This window comes from Epinephelus lanceolatus, chromosome 22, assembly GCF_041903045.1.
Source record: "Epinephelus lanceolatus isolate andai-2023 chromosome 22, ASM4190304v1, whole genome shotgun sequence".
NCBI lineage: Eukaryota > Metazoa > Chordata > Actinopteri > Perciformes > Serranidae > Epinephelus > Epinephelus lanceolatus.
Window position 1 is genome coordinate 34003644 of NC_135755.1, and position 22114 is coordinate 34025757.

Below are 22114 nucleotides of genomic sequence, written 5' to 3' on the forward strand. Positions count from 1 at the left end.
TGCTGCTAGCGTTAGCTGTCCCTGTCAGCTGCAGCCACTGATGCTTTCTAGACATTGTGATTTCCCAAAACTGAATAAATACCACACATAGCAACACAAAACTGCTTTGCTAGCTCAGCCATGTAGTAACTAAGATATCCGCTGGAAAAGATATTTTTTTCACGGACCGTTTAATGAGTTATTACCTATTACAGACACTGCTAACGGCTAACAGGGCTAACAGCTAACGGTTAGCCCAGCTACACGTGCACACAGAAATAGTAATGTTTGTTCAATCATTGTGTTTATAGACTTTACAAACATCGAATTAGTCCAAACGGTGATACAGTGATGTGAAAAATGTGATATATAGGCTATATATAGCTAAAAGCTCTGCTGGTTTTCTACCTGGAAGTATTTGTAAACAAGGCGATTCCCTCTATAGTCCGGCCGGACGGATGAGTCATGGCCTTGTAAAAGATTATGTTTGTTTCTTTTAGTTGGCGAGAATGTGTCGCCGCAAACGCGACAAACACCCACTAACTTTGACGGCGTTTTCTGCGAGCACGGCTGAGCCATTTTGTACCACTACACGTGTTTCTAGTGGGACTATGTCTACAAGCACAAGAGTTCAGCGAGCCGCCGAAGGACCACCCTGCGGATTTACTATTGGTTCTGCAACGTAGGGAGTTTTTTTAAACTCTGAAATTGTATCCGCCCATCTAAACACAAAATCAGGGAGAAAGTCATCAGTCTTTAGTTAAGCAAAGCGTCTAAAGACTGACTTGTGAGTCTAACATAGCCTATACAGCATCGTTATGTCAGTTAAATAGACAGACAAGCACTTCTATTTTTAAGGTATTGAAAATCATACCTTCAGGACATTTAAATACCCCTTTATATGGTAATACCTTGATACTGCCCAAGCCTACAATGTTTCTTATGGGAAGGCTCTTATACATTATTATTTTAGTTTGGCATCTTCCAGCAGTAAACTTTGACTTTTACTTTGTATTTACCTTTTCTTTAGAAATGAAAACATGGTTTCACTACAGCCATCATGCCCAATTGTTGCTGGTGCAGCAGAACACTCATCCCAAACCCAAATAAATAATGCTGAGCAGCTGTTAGAAAAGCCTCCTACCACCAAGACCATACTGTGGGAGGAACTACCAAAAGCCACTACAATAAAGTTTCCTACAGACAAGACCATACAATGGGAAGAGCTACCGAAGGCAACTACAGCGGTAACTAGAAACGCATCAGAGGGAGAAATGGAAATGATAAAAGAAATGGTCAGCCTCCCTTCCATGACGTTAGACACTGGTGATGAAATGAAGACAGATACCGAAGCTGGGATGGCAGATCTATTGCCGATAGGCCCAAAATTTCAATTCATTGCTACTGCTAAACAAACAAATGAATGTCTGCTGGACAGCAAGTCCACTTGGGAAAAGCCATCAAAGGCTATTGAAATGGCAGATAAAAAGTCCTCCCATCCTCAAGCACAATGTGTGCCATATTATTTGAAGCCTGAAATTGAGTACAAACAGTACACTTTTTCAGAAGCTTGCCCCAGTGTGACAAACATTGCTGGCATGTCGTCCAAATTACCTGTAAAGGAAAAACACTGGCTGAGAGATCAAAAGCCAATCTGGGAGAAACAGTTAAAAATGAAGGTAAAATTCCCACGAAATGCTTCAAAGGCTGATAAAAAGAACAAGAAGAAAATGTTTTTACTGGTAACTTCTTGCCCAAGAGAGGCCAGAAATCCAGGGTTTCCATCTGCATCACAATACAGTTTAGTTTTTTATGGACCAAATATGGGGGATATTTATCCTGCTTGTCCAAATGTAGCCAACATACCTGGTTCACTATCAATCAGTGAAGCCAATAACAGATCATGGGTATCTCAACAAGAACCACTTTTAGAGAAGACAATGAAAACTGAACTTTTAATCACAGAGTCACCAGACGAGAAGGTGGAAATAGAACCAATGGGAGCTGTGGAACGAACTTGCCCAAAACATTCTTGCCTACGAGGCATCCCCTCAATTCCACAACCTACTGTAGCACATCACGAATCAAATATGATGAGCCTTTTAAACTCTTGCCCCAAAACCTCTTGTGTTGAAGGTATCCCATCATTGACTGAACATTTGAGCAAAAGCTGGGCTACAGATTACAAGCCAGTAGGGGTAACATCGCCAAAAATCAACGCAGTCATGATTGAAGAGAGACCTCACAATGATGACATAAAGGCAATGTCAGCTTTAGCCCCAACTTGTCCAAAAGAAGCTTGTACCCCTGGATTCCCATCTGCTCTGGATCTTACAGTAATCTATAATACATATAGTGGGGTCAATCTCCTTCCATCTTGCCCAGCCACCTCAAGTATAGCTGGTTTTCCTTCAATACAGAAAGCTGACAGCAAAGACTGGAACACTATTCATCAACTATTATGGGAGAAGCAAAATAAAAAGGAGTATGTATTACTACTGGAGGATAATAAAATTGACAAAGACATGAAAGGAGTTGTGTCTCTTGCACAAAGCTGCCCAAGAGAATCACTTATTGCTGGGTTTCCCTCTGTACCAAAACCTAGAGTGACTGATGTTGACATGGCAAATATGGTCCGTTTTTCATGGTCATGCTCAAAAGTGTCACAAATACCAGGAATTCCATCATCACATACTTCAAAAGAGTGGACAGTGAGCAAGGAACCACTATTTGAATCACGATTAAGAGAAAAGCAGGGATCATTGATTGACATATGTGAAGAAGATATGAGAGCAATGAAAGCAATGGTTTCTCTTGTGCCATCTTGTCCAAAAGAGGCACGGATGCCAGGATTCCCTTCTCATCCAAATTCTCAAACTTTGTATTGTGCACCAAATATGATCAGCCTTTTTACACAGTGTTCCCAAGGTTCCCAAATTCCTGGATTCTCATCAGTTGATGGGGATATGAGTATAGGATGGGTAACAGAAAAGGGGTCATTGCTGAAGAGGCTACCAAAGAAGGCGGTCATATTTGACACACCAAATGACAACAAAAAGATAATGAAGAATATGGTGTCCTGTGTACCATCTTGTCCTAAAGTGTCAAGTATTCCTGGTTTCCCATCTATTCCAAATCCCAAAATAGTGTATTATGGTCAAAATGTGATCAGCCTCCTTCCTTTGTGCCCCCTAATTTCTATCATACCTGGATTTCCATCAGTTGAAGGGCACAAGGAGCAAGGATGGGGTGCTGAACTGGGTTCACTGATGCACAGACCACAAAAGAACTTTCAGTTTAGGATCAACAGCTCACCAGTCAACATAGATGAACCACACAACATGCTTGCCTTGGTGCCTTCTTGTCCAGGAACATCAAAGATTCCAGGCTTCCCATCTGTTCCCCGATACAATATGCTGAATCTTGTACCTGTTTGCCCCAAAGTATCCAAACTCCCTGGATTTGCCTCATTTGAAGGGACATCAGAATTCCAATGGCTTCTTGATCCCCACACCTTGTATGATAGGCCATCAAAGGAGAAGGTTTCTGTGATACACAGTCCAAATCAAGACGAAGAAACTGCAAAGGTGATGTTGGCTTTAGCACCATCTTGCCCAGAAGCATCCAGGATCCCTGGGTTCCCCTCTGCACCTCAAACCAAATCCAAGATTGAACCTGATATGATAAGTTTCGTACCCTGCTGCTCCAGTGCTTCAAATCTCAAAGGATTTGCATCAGTGGCTACAATCCCAAACACAGGGTGGCTAAATGAAACAAAACCAATTTTGATAAAGTCTCAGGAGAAGAGGGCAGAAATGATTTTATCACTTGCTGGACAGGACCATCTATGTAGCAACAGCATGAAAGGCATGGTGACTTCAGTAACATCTTGTCCAAAAGAAGCCAGAGTACATGGTTTTCCTTCTGCTCAAGTTGCCAACAGACCACCAAACATGGTCAGCTTATACACATCTGCTCCATGTGTTTCATGTACCCCAGGTTTTCCATCAGCAAGGATGCTTAGCTCTGAATGTACAGATATACAAAGTAGAACAACACACAGCACGTCCCTGTTTGAGAAGCTGCAGAATGAGAAGATTTTTTTCAGTGCAAAATTCCCAGGCAAAGATAAACATGAACAAGATGAAATGAAGTACATGGTTGCAATGGCTCCATCATGTCCACATTTGACTCGAATCCCTGGGCTCCCCAGCATTTCACAATTGGAACCAGCAGAGAAAGAAGCAATGACTATTCCAGTTCCTTGTTCTGTAGAGAAGCATATATCACAAGAAATGCCTCTTGCACAGTCAACTGAGTCATATCATAAAGACCCAAGAATTCCTGATGTTCCCCCCACATCTATTATCCTCCCCAGCACAGCACTTACATATGGTGAGACATACAAAGTGTAAAGATCCAGGTTACATTCACCTTTCTTTGTCTTGTTTCTGTTCGTGTATTTTACTATGTTTGCTTTTATGACAGAGGAGAAATTCAAAGACGGTGCAAAGCAAAACATAGACCTTTGTGTAGATAATGGGTAAGTTGAAGAGCCTAGTGCTCTCGCATTGTTTGCTGTGAAAGCGGTCAGTTTAGTGCTTGCCTAGCATGGACAGTTTGGACCAATAAACGATAGCTTTTGTAACTTGACAATGCAGTGCATGGTAAATTTCAACATCTGTGTGAAGGCTATATTTCATTACATGTTGCTGCCTGACTTCTGTGGATCACGTCTTAAACTGCTTTATATTTGGGTCCTCAGCAAATCACACATAGAGAGGATAGAAGCAGAGGAAACGCAAACAGGGAAGAAAGCACTGGACACATCAGAGCCAGCGGTCTTGGGTTGGGAAGTATTGGAAGCAGAGGGAACAATTACAGAAAAAAAGGCAAAATCCTCTTTGTCAGCAAAAGAGGAAGAGGCGTCAGGATTAGTAAAGGCTATTGTGGGTGTTATCCACAAAGGGTAAGTGTAAGACTGGTCTGAAACGTATAGTGTGAAGCATGCAACATGGTGTGTATTGATTATTGGTAATTCATTGGAAGATATTTCATGATCCATTTAATTATACATTAAGTTCATTCTATTTTCGAATGCAGATTTTGACATTTCAAAGTTTTGGGTAAAGTAAAAACTGGACTGCATTTGCATGGCAATTTATTTGACTTTCTCCAATACTCACTGGTTTCTATAATTAGCTCCATGTTCATTGAAACCATTGTTTTTGCATGGTTCCAGGTTTCATTCACTCACTCCAGTATCCATGTCTCACAGTTATGAAACAGTAGCATCCATTTTGGGGCCGTCTAGCTCTACTTTAGCTGAAGTGGAGCACCAACCCAAGGCTGTCTCCTCTATGGATCTGAATGACAAGACACTGACCCTTTCAGATGACTTTTCAACACATGTCGCAGACACCACTACTCCCACACAGAGGATAGAGGGCGAGTTTGAAGACATTCACAAACACAATACTGAATATCCAACAAGTGCTGAGCCCTACATGAGGGACTTGGTAGATGATCGATCAGCATCTCCATCACCAACTACCGACAGTGATGATGGATATTTGGTTTGTGCAAACATGAAGAAATGGCCACCACTGACAGAGGCAGATATCACTGAAATATCCACGGAAGATGGTGAGCAAGTTGAGGAACAAGAAGCCTCTCTTGATCAACAGCATACAAAGGAGAAATTGCTCACAGAGCAGGACTCTGGTCAAACAGCAGTGTGCATTGAAAGTTTGTTAGCAAGGCACCAGACTGAGACAGAACAGGATGAGGTTAGAACTGTGTCAACTTCTTCACAGCTGGATAAAGGGTGAGTGCTGGGGCACAATGACCCAGTAAACTGTTTGGCTGCACGGTGTGATAGTGTACATGTTCTGCATTTTTTGGTGATAACATTGTCTCTTGTTCTGCTTACGAGCACCTACTACTCAGGAAAGTGTGATAGTCAACCATATATAATGGCTGTAAAGATTGGCAATGTGATGTGAAAGAGTAATGTTGGCTTTTTTTGTGGCTATGTACATAGGTGTTAGGACAACTTTGTCTTCATGTCCTATATGTGCTGCAGTGTTATTTCAATGACAGAATGCATGTACATAAGTAAAGCAGAATATTGGAAATGAAGGTCAGTTTTATTTTACAGTGTGTCATAAGATTTGGTTGCTGTCTTTTTGGTTGAGCAGATTTATTTGTTGGAAATAAGGTGCATGGAACATCTAGGTAATAAAGTAAAGAACAGCAAATTCTGAAGCTTGTCCTCTCTTTTCCTTAAGCCCCCAACAAACAAACACAGAAGACATTTCTGCCACTTCCCTGCAGTATACATCAAATGAGTCACCGACAGATGCCAGTGTACATAAAGAGATACTCATGGACAAACCCTCAGATGTTAAGGACATTGGTCCAGTTGGACCCCAAGCTGACATTGCTTTCCCTCAACGAGGCAGAAAGCCCAGGAGAAAGGTTCCAGAACCTCAAGAAAAAGACACTGTTCCATTACGACCACTCAGAAGAAAGGATAGTTTAACACCAGACCGCAAACAAGACTCTGATGGTTTGTCAGTCAAGCTCTCTCCTAAGGTTGTTTCAGTTCAGTCTGTAAAGAAAGATGCTACTGGTCAGATCATCCCCACTCATAGTGTTGGTGCTCAAGTAACACCATACACAGGTGACTATAAAGAAAAAGGAGAAGCTGAATCTGTGCAAATATCCATAGATGTTGTCCCGCCTCCTCGTGTAAAAAGAAGAGATGGTAGTTTGCCACCTGAAACTTCACAGAAAAGTGCCCCTTGCAAGCCTCTGAGAAAAGACAGTTTCAGAGAGACAGTTGTTCCAAAAAATGACCAAGATTTTAAAGACAGTTCTGATTTGAAAACAACTGATCCTGATCCTCCTCTACCTTGTGAGAGAAAGTCTGATGTCTCAGTTGCTGTTGAACCTTTTAAAAGCATTGACAAACTCAGCCAAACGGTCGATGAAATGATTCCTTCAGAACCTGTAGGAAAAAAAGACCAAACAATCAAACAACACTCTCAAGAAACAGATTTTGTTAGGAGTGCCTCTCTCCAGGCAGACACAGATCTGGTCTGCTCAAAGGACACAGAGCAAACCTCTTGTACTCTGGAATGGCACAAGAAGGACATTTATACATCTGTACAGGACTCCTCTCACATAATACCTCCCTTGGAAACGAAAGAATTTGAGAGCATTACACCAGCGAAATTTCATGTTGAGCAAACTGCTTCTCTCTCAATCATCAAGAAGATACGTCTTCCAATGCGTGGCAAGCAATTGCCCTCAAGAAAATCTGGAAAGGTTGACAGTGGTAATGAATCTATAAAACCATCCCAGATTGATAACACTGTTATGGAAGAAGTAAAGCAGTCAAATGTAGCTGGTGACATGTCTGTAAATATAATCGACATCACATCTTCTGAGAAACCAAAGGATGCATCAGAGATAGTAGAGGTAGAGCAGGACAAACAAACAACTCTTCGTATCCCAAAGCCTCGTGTGAGGAAACGTTTCTTTGGCTCCTTCCCAGAAGATGTTACAGCTGTGGAGAATACATCCAAGGCTTCTCATGAACAAGAGCCACAGATAGCAAGGCAAGGTGCTCCTTCATCTAATTCTACAACAACTGAAGAACTGGCAAAGGTGCAACACACTAAAAGCTCCCCCCATCTACCTCTGGGTGATCAACCTTGTACATCTACAGAAGTGGCTGCTGTGAAGTTGAGGAAAAGCAAATTGACCATTGAGAGCAATGTTCAAGTAGAGGATCAACATATTTCAGAAAAGGCACCAGGAGCTTCAAGCTTGCCTGTACCAAAACCAAGGGTAAAGAAACGTCTCAGTGGTTCGTTCCCAGATGACATTACAATTTCTGGCTCACCCCCTTCCTGCCTACCAGACACAGTACCAATGATCACTGGTCATGAATTACTCCAACAAAATGAACATTCAGGCTTGCCCGTTCCATTGCCACGGGCCAAGAAACGTCTCAGTGAGACTTATTCAGATAGCACACCACCTGTGGACAATTTATTCCCTCTAGAAATGGAATTTTCTCAGAGAAATCAAGAGGATACATCTGCCATTGGCAACGAAACAAAAGAAGGCTCAACATTTCTGGATTCAGCTGTTATCTCAGAAGGAGGTTTCGTCACAATCCAAGGAAAAGATGATGTTGCATCAGAGTTGGAACGGGAAGTGCTAGAAGCAATGGTAGAAGAAGAATTTCCTCAGATAGACTCTGTAGAAGATACTGAGAAGGCGCTGGAGGAAATCAGTGAAGGCTGGACCTTTCCAGAAAAACCTGTTGTCACAGATGACTCAGAGAACGCTGCAGAGGCAGTGCTTGAGCAAGCTGACATTGAAAAAGCCCTGACAGCAGAGGTTGACATTTCCCTTGCTTCCACTGTTGCATCGCCTCAGGATGACTGGCTGCATGTAGAGGATGACAAAGACAGTGAACCAATGGGAATAAACTCAAGGAAGGACACGAGAGACGAAGAGTTGGACTTTGGCTTTGTGTCTGTAGATGTTGGTTGTTTAGAGGAAGAAAGGTAAGATTAGTCAGTACGCATTAAGGTGTGGGGGTGCACTCATAACTGACTAACTCTAAACAATAGAAATTCTCATAACCTTGTATATTCTAATTATCTAACATGGTCTATGATTGTGGTTTCATTTGCAACATGATTTGCAAAATCATCAGTAACAAGTGTTATGTTGTTCAAGACAAATGTGTTACTAGAGAAAATTTGGAATTTTTTTTTCACTTTGCCTTGTTTTTTGTGTCTTTTTAGGCAAGGGGAGAAGTTACAAGTTGCTGGCCTCCACCAAGCCAATCAACCAGCAACACCTCAGAAAAGACTTGCAGATGGGGCTGCCACTCTGGAAGTATGTTTACGTTGCAGTCATCAGTATTCATATATTAGCAATTGATAAAATAACTTTAAAATGTGCAAGTTGTTCCTTGGAGTCAGAGGCAGAGCCAGGCATTATGAACGTTCAGGGCTCAGCCCAAACCTAGGGGTCTAGCAGCATACTCCCCTAGGGGGATTTTTATGCCTCCGCAATAGCCCATTGCTGGAGTCATTATGTTTTCAGGGTTGTCAGTCTGTCCCATTCTTGTGAACACAAAGGGCTCTAGTTTCCTGGCGCAGCGCAGGGTGGCGCAGGGTGGCGAACCCCACGCAGAGCTAGTTTCGAGCAGCGCAACCCGAGGTGCACTCAGTTTGGTAGTTTGGCAGACCGAGGTGCGCTGAGATGGGTGTGGCGGCGCAGCAGGGGGAGGTGTCGACAGATCCAGCTTGGCGCAGTGACAGTTTCGTGCCAAAAGGCTTCGCCGAAGGTGTGCTAAAAGCTCGCCAGCTGAAACCAGGTCTACTGTCAGTGCAGGCGGAGCACAGCCGGTGTAAGTGGAAGTTTGGCTGACCAGTGGACAGTGCGCACACGTCACCAAAACCTCACAGGCAGGTTTCCAGAATGTCAGGTACATCAACGATGCAATAAATACCCCAAAAACCACTATTCAATGCAACTATCTGCAATCAGCACATAAATGTATCTCTATATCGACTGTCCCGTCACATCTGATGTCAGATCAAAGGGTATTGGCACCGTTTGGCACGTTTGGCACGCGTAATGGAAACCCAACTTGTTTTGATTAACACAGCTGCAAACTAATGAGTTCGTATCCCTCTCAGCCAACCACAAACAGCCACAGCATCAGATAGGGTGTATATATTCAGCATCTGTCATCTTAGAAAAGTCAAAAGAAAAGAAACAGTGAGACTGCAAGAGAGAAAGAGAGAGCGCGCGCGCACGAGAGAAACGCAACATTGATTTACAATTGTGGTGACCTCCTCCCAGGCTACCTTTGCATCATCAGCCCGTGGAGGTCTGCTCGCAGTTCCGTATATTCGGACACTGCGAGCTTGGACCTCCCGGACCAAAACATCAGTTTCCTCCTGGGAGAAGTTTGGCCGTCTGATGCTGCTGCTCTCTTCTGCCATGGCGAATTGAGTAAACTCTCACTACGCCTTCGCGCGGCGCATTTAAGGGCGAGGAGAGGGGCTCATTTGATTGGTGTGATGTGTGTAAAACCCACTCCACGCCTTCTCTCCTCCCTCTTTACGACTTGCGCAGGTAGGAGGAATGGAGGTGGGAAAGAGGAGTAGCTGCGCCAGGCGCACGGTGTGCCAAACTTGCAAAATCCGCCTGGCCACACCCAGTTGGCGAAGCGCAGGTGCGTTGCGCCCCTGCCTCGCCCAGTCTGCAAAACTAGAGACCAATATTGCAAGAACACCTCAAAGGACTTTTTTTTTTAAAGTTGGCACAAACCTCTACTTGGACTCAACAATGAACTGATTAGGTTTTGGTAGTTGTAGGTCGAGGTCACTGTGACATTGTCTGTCTTATTCTTTTAAATGCGATAACTCAAAACCACCTTTAGGGAATAATTTCAAATTTGGCAGAAATGTCCTCTCGGACTTCAGAAAGAACTGATTAGAATTTGGTGTTTGAAGGTCAAATGTCAGGGTCATTGTGACCTCACAAAACATGCTTCTCGCAATTTCTCAATACGTCATAACCTAATTATGACAGTATTTCACACACACAATTCAGATACTGAATTAGTGACTCTAACCTACGTTAGAGTCACTAAACTGTGCTGATTATATGGATCTTCTTTACTGCCAGGGGGAAGATGTGTGTCAAACATCCATGTATCACAGACATGGATGTAAACTGTATTTGCAACTTCAGTGGTTTGTAGTGGCATACAAATGTGAGGCAATAAGTAAGCAAGTTTTCCTATTTACGACAACTATATGCACTATTTTTACTACCATTTCAGATAACAGAATGCCTAAAACTCTGTACATCATTATGGGAAAACATGACAGTTGCCAAGGAAATAAATCATCATGTAGAGCGTACATCCTATTTTGTATCTAGTTTTTCTCCAACTGTCTTCTAAAACCACATAACAACAAATGTTTAGCATGACTAATTTCAACTCCTGCCACCTAAAAAGAAGCAAAGATATAGTTTGATGTTACTAGTTTTAAGTTATATAACATAGGAAGGCTAGAAATTTGATGTAAACAGCATTACGTATCCTGAAACCTGTTTTTGTTATACTATGCTGAAGTAGAGTTCATGGAATGAAGGTATCTGAATGAATCTGACTGGTCTGCAACACTTAAATCCATGCCATAATAATCTGAGCTGCTCTAATTTCTAAATCAAGGATCCCCAACAAAGCCAAGTAAATGTGGTCTTGAATATTAGGCCAAGATGTATTTTGTGAATAGCATAGTAGGATAAACAGCATGGGTATATGTTATTATCAAACTGACACAAAGTTAGAAGGTATTTTAAAACCCAAAAAATTCAGATTCTTTTGAGAAAACATTCAGGGCTAAAGCCCCGGAAGCCACTCCATGCTCAGAGTGAAGAATTATGACCACCTTTGCAGTTCCCATCAGGTTTGAGGACACTGTTAGCCTTTTTCGGCTTATTGCTTTCGTTTCATGACCTGCAATCTCCATTCTCATCAACCTAATTTTCAGCAGTGACAAGCAGCAGTTTTCCAAACAGCTCTAATAAACTCACTGTCTGCCTGTCCAGCACCAAACAGTAGACAAAGATAGTGACGAGCTGGTGAAGAAAGTGGAAAGTGAATATTGGGCTTGCATTGATCAGGTGGAAAGAAACACAACTCTTAATCAGTGCTAATATTGCTCTGTGTCTGCTGGATCTGTTAACTGGCAATAATGCTACATATTTCATGTATCAAATGTGTTATTCCTCTGCCATCAAATGGTCTTTATGCAGTTACAAGCACTGACTCACTTGATAGTTCTGAGACTATATGTACTGTACTGTCTTATGTAATTTATCTCAGAGTAATTCCCCATTGTCATTATGTGTGTTGCAGGGCTTTTCACCCAGTCCCAGTTTAGTGACATCCAGTCAGTCTCTGTTGGACTGGTGTCAGGAAGTCACACAGGGTCACAAGGGAGTGAAGATCACAAACTTCAGCACCTCCTGGAGGAATGGCCTTGCCTTTTGTGCCATCTTACATCACTTTCATCCAGAAAAGATGTAAGAAACAGTTGAAAATAGTTGGTCCATAGAAAAAAACGTGTTTTTTTTTTAAAATTCCTCTTAATGCGTACACTGGGTTATGTGTTTATTATGTCTGCTATTTTCTTTGTGTAGTAATTATGAAATGCTGGACCCGTATGACATCAAACACAACAACAAAAAGGTAATTGGCCATCTATTGATTTAAATTAGCATAGCTGTAATTTATGATATTTTCCTGTGTTGGTTGATAATTCCTAATCTGCTCCATCCATCCAACCATCCATCCATCCATCCATCCATCCATCTATTTCTCTATAAATTGCAGGCCTTTGATTGCTTCGACGAACTTGGCATTTCCAGGCTGATGGAACCGTCAGACATGGTCATGCTAGCAGTGCCTGACCGCCTCATTGTCATGACCTACCTCAACCAGATTCGCACACATTTCACAGGCCAGGAGCTCAGTGTGCTTCACATAGACAGGAATAGCAGCGAGTCCAGCTATGCTGTAGCAGGGGAGCGGGAGAACGAGGAGGACCCGGAAGCAGCTGTTCGCTACTGTGCCCAGAGGCTCCAGGAGGAGGGCATAAGTCTGGAGACCAATGGGACTACAGGCACAGCAGAGCCGGAGAGTAAAACCAGGGATGTTGTCCCACCTCCCAGAACCAAACGGCTGCAGGTTGCTGGGGCAGGTGGGGCTCAGTTACCAGTGGCACCCCCAAGAACTCATTTCCTGTCCAAGACTGGTTTCTCTCATGTCAAAGACGCTGATCTGGTGAAGAAGCGTAGGTCACAGCGGAGGAGTGGGTCAGTGGAAGAAACAGACATATCGGTGGTATGATACGTTATTGCCTTATTCATTTATCCCTTTTAAATCTTATAATTACATTTTGTCTTTAACATATTAGTGATCCACGAGGAACTTTTTTCCCCAGCAGGTTGTTGCAGGTCAAGAAGAGAGTGTAATTAACCGGAGGAAGTCAGAAACTGGTGAGTCCCCCTCAAAAACAGATCTGATATGTTAGGGAGGCACTGACAGTGAAAGTCTGGGCCGATATCAATAGCCCCTTTTACACTGCCAGATTTTCCGTAAATGTTGGGCCGTTTTGCTGAATTGATACGACACAACAGAAAAACATCTGCCTCTGCCTTTATTGAATGTTATCTTATTTGCAGATAGGCAGATGGCAGTCAATTAGACGAATATCAGCTGATACTGATGTTCAGCCAAAAGGGTTTTTAATGAAAAATGAATCCAAGTTGTGAGTATTGTTTTAACAGGATGAAATGGTGTTGTGTCAATATGCTGGATGCCATAATCCTCGTGTTTTAAACAGTGATATTCATAATAGTTTAAATGAACAACTTGATTGTATTTCCTGATCTTTGCAACAGTCTTGGGTGAAAGGAATTAAAAGCCTCTCCCAGGTATAGGCCTGTTGATTTCAGTGATTTAAGCAAATAATAGCCCGGGCTACTAATTGAAGTTTTACAGGTTTACAGTATTAATACATCCTCCTTTTTAAACTTGACCCTTTGTTAACTATATTTGGAAATTGAAAGTTGTTCAGCTTTGCATCATTCATCCACATGGTATAATTAATTTGTGTTGTGTCTCACAGAGGGAACAGAGGCTGTGTCTGAGGAGGGAAGACCAGAGGGCCAGGTCAGTTATAATTTGTTTCACTGTAGGGTTATATATCTAGACCTGTGTCAAACTGTCTGTAGGTAACTGTGTGTGTGTGTGTGTGTGTGTGTGTGTGTATTAATGTATTTAGGACCCCAACCAGTATGTGCTGAGTCAGATGGAAGCCCTGGAAGCAGAACAAAATCATATTGATAACAGAGCAGGTGTGGTGGAGAGAAAACTCAGACAATTACTGGGAACAGGTAAGACAATCAATAGATAATCAATTCATGGCTACAGATGAATGCACTATAAATAAAAGGCACAGCAGAGGGGTTATACAGCACATGTATGTATAGTAATATGATTTTCCTCTGCAGGCAGTGACAAGGTGGAGGAGGAGAGGTTGATTCAGGAATGGTTTACACTGGTCAACAAGAAGAATGCTTTAATCAGGAGGCAGGACCACCTGCAGCTACTGTAAGACATCCACAACACACATCGTCAGAAATATGCTCTATAAACTATAGTATTTACAATACAGTATTCACAATTGATAAAACTTTCCAACCACAAGGTCCATCAGGAGTTTTTGATCATTACATGTTTTCCTCAGCAGAGGGAATAGTCCAGTTGCCATTGAATTGTCAGTTTTCCACACTTCTACAATTCAACTACAAGGAGCAACTCATCCATGTTGGTTTAAATGAAACTTAAATTACTCAGAAAAATTGGAAATGTGATCACATATTGTACTGCTTCTGTTGTGTTTGACAGGCTGGAGGAACAAGACTTGGAAAGAAAATTTGAGCTGTTGAACAAAGAGCTGAGGGACATGATGGCGATTGAAGGTATGACTTTGCTGCAAAACATATTGTGCTTCAACACACCAGAACACAACACACTGATACTAAAACTGTGGTTGAATGCTTATGTTGTAACCTTGTGCTCATGACCTTACGTCATATTGCATGGAATTAAAACAGAAATTCTCAAGCTTCTCACGTAAGCGTGCCAAGGAAGTGCCTTTAAATTTGTGTGTGTCTGCAGCTTCAGGGGTTATTTTTACAGCTCACACATAACTTCTGCTTTTAAGAATTAAGAGGAACTTGTGGGTGATTGAAGCCTCAGAGCTTTCTTCTAAAAATGTTTGTCAGGAGATAAAATGCCTTTTAGCTTAGATCTATAAAAAATAGCAAATAACATGATTTCAAGCTGACCATGGCCAAAGTTTACAAAGGAGCGACTTCTATTTCGCATTTAAAGTGGTAAGTGTACAATGGTACAAAGTGTACAAAGCACCTCACCTCATACAAAGATAAGGATTTTCAAATTGTGGTGGTGCAAGAGATAGAGGGGGGCGTTCCACTCATCATGACACGAAAATACAACTACCAGTGTCCTGCTGACCCAAAACAGTGTCTGGCAGTCTGTTTGAGGCAAGTTGTTTTACAGCCAAAGCTAGTGTAAACTACTTCATCAGTCCCTCCAGGGTTTCTGGGAATTTTTTGCCTCTGTGCTGACAATAGCCGTGGCTGGAGGCATTTTGTTTTTGGGTTGTTCATACGTCTGTCCTATCCTTGTGAACACGATATCTCAAGAACGCCTTGAGGAGATTTCTGTAAATTTGGCAGAAACATTCACTTGTGCTCGAGGTTGAATTGGTCAGATTTTGGTGGTCAAGGGTCAAAGAACAAGGTTGCCATGACCTTGCATCCATCTCATTCTCATGAACAAGATATCTCAAGAACGCCTTGAGGGAATTTCTTCAAATAAGGCACAAACATTCACTTGGACTCAGTCATAAACTGATAGGATTTCGGTGGTCAAAGGTGACTGTGACCTTGCATCTGTCTGATTCTCGTAAATGCAATATCCTTAAAACATCTCAAAGAATTTTTTTTTTTTAATTTAACACAAACGTCCACTTGGACTGAAGAATAAATTGATTAGAATTTTGTGGTCAAAGGTCAAGGTCAGTGTGACCTCAGAAAACATGTTTTTGGCCATAACTCAATAATTCATACACTCAGTATGACAAAACATCTCACAAATGTCTAGTAAGATAAAATAATGAAGTGATGAGGTCAAGGTCAAAGGTCAACTTCACTGTGACATCATAATGTTCTGCATAAAACACTTTTCTGGCCATTATTCAGCGTCATATCTCAGGAAAAGAAGGGGAGACATTTGGTCAGATACAGAACTGGTGACTCTAATCTTGGGTGTCCACTTTGAAACTGTGCTGATTGTATAGATCTTCTGTGCTGCCAGGGGGAAAGCATGTGTGCAGCATCCATGTTTTCACAGACATGGATGTAAACTGTTAGAGAGACTTGACTTGTGCACAGAGGTATACAACCGTGGGGCTAGTTTTGGGATTGTCATGGTCTAAAATGGCAGATTTCTAAAAAAAAAAAAAAAAAAAAAATTGGGCTGCATGTTTTGACATTTTTAGGCTTTTTTTTTTTTCTTCAAAAGTGAAAATTGCAAAAATTGTTTTTTTGTGTAAATAATTACAAATCAAAGGCAAGTTGCTGCAGTTACAATAAATTCACACTGTTCTGAGTTTGTGAGTTATACAAAACTAATGTTACCACTAATCTGTGTCTTACGTTTGTGTCATCACAACCAGAAACAAGAAAGTGAGTTTGGGACTATGATTGGTGACACTAATCAGAAACTAAGAGGGTTCCATTAGGTAAACAGTTAGGCAGTGTAAATGTGTAGGGCTTTTATTGTGTAAGGTAAGAACAGAAGGAGTTGATCTGGTATGTGCTGCTTTTGTCAAGGTTGAAAGTAGTGATAAAGTTTGACGTCTTGGTTCGCCCATCACAACAGCTGTTATGAAGAGACTGTAGTGGCCGTCACTACAGACTACAGACATTTTGTTTTATAGTCCTCAGCCTCAAGTAGAGGTGCAACATGATATATTTGAAAAAAAAAAAAAAAAACAACAAAACATTGCTTTTTTGCTGCATAATATTCACATTCTGTGTGAAGGTACTCATGACAAAAACAGCTCAGAAATATATATAGACGTGCAAATTTGTGAATGGACGGGTGTCTTGCTTAAATACCAAATTAATTGAGGATGTGTGGGCTGCAGGGTCCTAACTTTCATTTTCCATTTTTTACTTTCTGAATTCTCATCCTTCTCACATCTGATCCTTTCATTTGTTTGTTGTCTTTGTGATGCAGAGGGTCAGAAGACTCAGGCCCATAAACACAGAGAGCAGCTGCTACTTCAGGAGCTGGTGTCATTGGTCAACCAGAGAGATGAACTGGTCCACAATATAGACGCCAAGGAGAGAGGGTGAGACACGCTTACTGTGCTGTTTCTTGTACTGGCTCTAAAACTGCAGGTGGAGAAATGACATTGGTGGTACATCAGTCTACATGTGCACACATACTGTACATACATGACAAACATATTGCAGCAGCACTGTGGCTGAACGCATCCATTGTAGTCTATGCAGCTCCATTAGACATGTGTGGGATGGACGACTGAAACACATTATGTGTAGACAGCCTGTGACTGTCCTCTCTCCTTGTCTTCAGAGCTCTGGAGGAGGACGAGCGTCTGGAGCGAGGCCTGGAGCAGCGGAGGAGGAAGTATGCTAAACAGCAGAAAGAGAAGTGTGTGATGCAGTGATCCCATCAACCTCCAGACACAAAGCGTTGGGTCACCAAATCTGAAAGAGGATAGCTGAAGATCAAAACGAATAATAGGACAATCGTGTGTGGTCACATTGATTGGTGTGGTTTGAAGTCAGCAGAAAGAGGACATTTAGACACAGCTGACCTAAGGAGGGTACTTCTGAACCAATGTGAGGTGGATGTATTTCCAGTGGAGACTCAGATATCCCAAACCAGAGAGAGGCTCTGAGAAATGCCTGCAATGTTTAAGCTCTGAATCAGCTTTCACTTTGGTTTGCTTTCCCTTTTGACTGTCTTAAAATGCGGCACCACACTCCATTTAATGACCACACATCAAGATAATTGAAGTGGGCAGTGGTGTAATTTCCACACAATTATTGCATCGTCCATGTAGCAAACTCTACAGGATGTTCAGCCCACTGAGCAGAAGAGGCATCAGTGCCTCAGAGAGCTGCTTCTACCTTTAGACTGTTTGCTTTGCAGTTTCTCTGCTGTGTTTTTAGTGATTGTTGTTACAGAGTGATTGGGAATGTAACATGAGTTTGATTGAAAGCGTGTGTGAGACTGGAAATGTCTGGTATAGATATGGGCTGCCAAAAACAGGAGAGTAGGTTTGATCAGTGTTTGTTCGTTAAGGCCAACAGCTTTACTGACAGGTTTGGATTGGACCTGCTGATAACCAAAAGAGTGTGCCATTATATTCATATTTACAAGGATTCAATGTTTGCTGATGACTGTCACATGTATCAGAGAAAGCCTGAGAAATACAAGTCTTCCAAATGGTGTGTAGAAAATCTATAAACACATCTCCATATGAATATAGAATCTGGAGGCAACAGGACAAGATTTTGTATGGGAGGCATTCTGATTTCCTTTTGTATATTGCATTTCAAGTTGCTAATTGGACTGTTAACAATTACCGGGTGAGATAAGGAAGTCTTGACCCACAGATCCATTACTCTGATACATGCTGGCTACACCAGAACCCCCAAGTATTGGCAGTTGCCCCCAAAGTCCAAATCATCGTCAGACAGATAGCTGATTGGTTCCAAGATTGCTCCAAATTGAAAATTCTAAAACCATCCATAGGAATGTTTTAAAATCTATCGCCTCTATCAGCAGGAAGTCATCTTTTTGTCAGTACTTTTCATAACTGTCACATGATGAAAACAAATTAATTTGGGTTTAAGGGGAACCCCGATATTTTTCTACCTAGTCCCTATTTTCCGTTATCTTTGGGTCTAAGTGACTTGTGGGAACAACTGTTTTCGAAAGTGGTCCAGTATTGAGAGAGAGTGCTGCAGCAGGCAGCGGCGAAACAGGCTGCAATGTAACCACTTGGGGCATGTTTGCACTTTTCACATCTACTAAAAGTGTTTGTTTTGGCTACAGACAGGCTCAGATTGTTATGAATATCTGACGACATTATGAAAAGGACCCTCCAGAGAACTGAAACGTTTTTGCCGTACCTTTTGCTTGTTCCCATCTGTTTTGTATCCAGGTCTCGCCACGTCTTGTCTGAAATGTTGCAGACTTTTTCCACATTTTTGAAATCAGTTAGATATTCAGCCATGACACTGACAATCTTTTAGATTAGAGTAAGATATGCTCTCTGTGCTCAGGCAAACTATTACTATACAGCACTCCTCTCTCCAACTTTGACTTGTGTTTCTGTTTTCTTCCTGCAACAAGTCACCCTGCGCCGTTTCTTCCTGCAAGAAGTTACCTCACACTATTTTCTTCCTGCAACAAATCATTTCGTGTGAGATTTTAGAACAGATCTTCTCGTTAATGAGACTTGGACACAAAACAGACCGGTACAAGCGAAATGAACGCCAAACGTTTTTTCTGTAGGGTTCTTTCTGTAACGTTGTCAGACACTCATTATAACAGTCTGAATCTGTCAGTTGCAGAATCAAGCACATTTAATGGACATAAATTGACCAGGTGCACCTTCCACGAGTGGTTACATTACAGCCTGTTTTCGCCACTGCCAGTTGCAGTGGTCTCTTTGAATAATGGACCAATTCCAAAACTAGTTTTTCCCACAAGTCATTTATATGCAAAACGTGAAAATATGGGGTCCAGGCTGAAATATACTGGAGTTCCCCTTAAGGTCTTGGAAAAATGTGCGGTCATGGTTAAAGTGTTGGGCACGTACGACAAATAATAGTCTAGTCCTAAAGACACTGAACTCTTTTTGAGTATTCAGTTAGTCACCACAGTTGCCTTACTGAAGGATGTGCTACATCATAAATGACTGTAAATAACAAAGTTCATTTCCCTAAGTTTTAATGCAGTTTTTCATTTTCATGTTTGTTGTTACAGTAGCTATTTGGAAATGAGAAATCTAATGCAGTCTGATGTTTGAGATGTTGCGATGTTTACATCATATTGTGAGATGGGATAAATGTGCAAATGGAATGCAAGGACAAGGAAAGCAGCCATGGAACAGATCAGAGCCCTTTAACTAAATTATTAGGTTCATTTAAAGTTTTACTATTTATTCAAGACATATCAACTGGCAGAGCAGCCACAGATTCAGTATGTCTGCCATATTGGTATGAGTTTTAACCAAAGCCTGTAGCCCTCATTATTGTAACATTTAACTTCCATCTGTGTAGAGAATGTTCATACAGTACAGCAGCATCTAGCCTCTCTGTAATCCAACACAGAGACTGCATTCATATTCATGACAGTGACATCAGAAGATGTCTTTGAGACTTGTACATGTAGGATGTTTTTTCTTGTGTTTTGTTTTTGCACTGAAAAGTTCTGTTTTTACTCCAGCACAAGGATGTTGTGTAACAGTGACATTTCTGGGCCTGAGGTTTTATTTTGTGTTTAAAGGTTTGCAGTTCTCATGTTGCCATAATTGCTGGTGGTAGCAGCTCTGACCGCCACTGTGTGAATTAGCTACAACCTGTTAAAAGAATGGCTGTTTTTATTTGTGGTTTTTATGTTACATTTGCACTATTTGTAAAGTTTGGAAAATACAAAGGAGTTGAATGCCTTTACAATCTCGTGCAGTTTTATTTAATAGTATTGTATGAAAAAAAAATTAAATCTATTGCATGGACCATGGGGGTTTTGGAGGCAGATGTTGGCTTATTTGAACCGAGATGGCCACTGTTTTTGTGGGTCATTTATACTAGCAATACAGCAAAAGCATTTATTATAAGCTGATTCGTTTTTTTTTAGCTTGGCGCCACCTAGCGTCAATGGTGTTGTGTCGCACTGTCGCAACGACCAAATTGACCGTGGGGATCAGACATAATCAATAAAATGACTCTGTTAGACTCTCTAAATTAAATAAAATGTAGGCTGTAAAGCCACCAGTATACCTCTATGTATGTGTAGAATGACAAGGTGTGTGGACACTCTACTAAATAAATGAATAAAGAGACCAAGCAACAATTATCAGATTTATCTGAAGAAAAAACAAATAGTAATGCAAATAATTATACCAGAATGCACAGTAGCCTACCAGTACATCAACTCACAGTAAATGATACCAATATGTACAGTATCAGTACAAACAACAGCAGACACAGTGGAATTATACCAATATGCACATGTAAACAGTCCCCATTCTAGAATAAACTGTACCGGTACCGTATGGAAACGATGCGGCCGGTTGGAGCTCAAATTGAATGGGAAACAAAGTCCAGTGTTCACTTAGCTGGGAGTAACTTAGCTGGGCGATGTCCTTCGACAGCTGCCTCCGTGAGAAGAGAAGAGAAGGAAGGGAGGGGGGTATCACTGTCCGAGGGCTGCTGTAGAATGGCAACAAGGATGTCAGCTGACCAACACTCGCTACCCGGTTCCTGGTTGCGGCAATTTGCGCTGCTGGCCAGCTAGGAATGAACTAGCAGCCAGTACAGTACAGTCCTCTCTGGTCTAGCTAACATTTAGCCGTGTTACTTACTGATCCATTAGAAAGAAAGCTAGCTGGACATGGGTTTTGAAGCCTCTTTGGTCACGGAGCTCCCTCCATCTCTTGAACGCCTGACTGAGGTTTACTCTTGTTTTTCCTCTTCTTTTATCACTCTCCTTTGTGCTCTTCTTTGCCTCCTCACACAGAGGAGCTCCTTTTCTTTTGTTAGGCCGTTTTTCACTTGTCTCCAAACTTTGTCCATCTGCCATTGTGCTCGTGACTCAACTATCTCATGCCCAACTCCTCATAAGGGCCAGCTCCAGTCCCTGATTGGCTGACCGACCAGTTTCGCAATACATGACACGTTTCCTGCTGTAAAGCAGATTTGTTCTGCGAAATTTCGGCACCAGTGGCAGAAGCTTCTTACAAAGATTGCACAGCCACTAAGTAACCTATGTAAACACTGATAGTCTGATTTTACTGTGGCCACTACCCTGTGCAACCCACATTATTTTCATAATGACATATTTAGGAAAAGATGCTATCTGTTGCCTCTTTAAGTTAACGAAAATTATGGGGTTAGGGTTAGGGTTGACCACTACTGAAATTGGCTTCATCATAACTTGCAGGATTTACAGACAAAGCATCTGTCTTTTGCTGGACACATTTTCCCCACAAATACAACATGCTAATGTTATTAGTACAAGCCTATGGCATTTTACATTGTATAAATTAGCCTAGCAACTAGTGGAAATTTCCTCTAATCATATGAAGCCAGGATAAATCCCACACAACACTTAAAACATCATTTACTGTTTCTTATCTGTGAAAAAAAAAGTAAATAAAAG

General features: G+C 41.6%; 1 protein-coding gene across 17 annotated transcripts in view; it reads left to right on the plus strand.

Moving 5' to 3' along the window:
• The window catches only part of ehbp1l1a (EH domain binding protein 1-like 1a), a 66055-nt gene extending 45649 nt beyond the window's left edge, over window positions 1-20406 (plus strand). For 12 of the 17 annotated variants that reach the window (XM_033610054.2, XM_033610057.2, XM_033610062.2 and 9 more), the window contains 16 exons: window positions 1010-4374; window positions 4468-4522; window positions 4745-4948; window positions 5222-5806; window positions 6270-8564; window positions 8808-8901; window positions 11951-12117; window positions 12235-12283; window positions 12428-12937; window positions 13038-13092; window positions 13725-13768; window positions 13881-13992; window positions 14110-14209; window positions 14507-14580; window positions 16931-17045; window positions 17291-20406. In XM_033610054.2, coding sequence (XP_033465945.2) covers window positions 1010-4374; window positions 4468-4522; window positions 4745-4948; window positions 5222-5806; window positions 6270-8564; window positions 8808-8901; window positions 11951-12117; window positions 12235-12283; window positions 12428-12937; window positions 13038-13092; window positions 13725-13768; window positions 13881-13992; window positions 14110-14209; window positions 14507-14580; window positions 16931-17045; window positions 17291-17384 — 7918 coding nt within the window. In that variant the 3' untranslated portion in view covers window positions 17385-20406. The remainder of the gene's footprint in view (window positions 1-1009; window positions 4375-4467; window positions 4523-4744; window positions 4949-5221; window positions 5807-6269; window positions 8565-8807; window positions 8902-11950; window positions 12118-12234; window positions 12284-12427; window positions 12938-13037; window positions 13093-13724; window positions 13769-13880; window positions 13993-14109; window positions 14210-14506; window positions 14581-16930; window positions 17046-17290) is intronic. The other 5 variants (XM_033610055.2, XM_033610056.2, XM_078164754.1 and 2 more) reach the window with 5 other exon arrangements.
• The last annotated feature ends 1708 nt before the right edge of the window (window positions 20407-22114 follow it).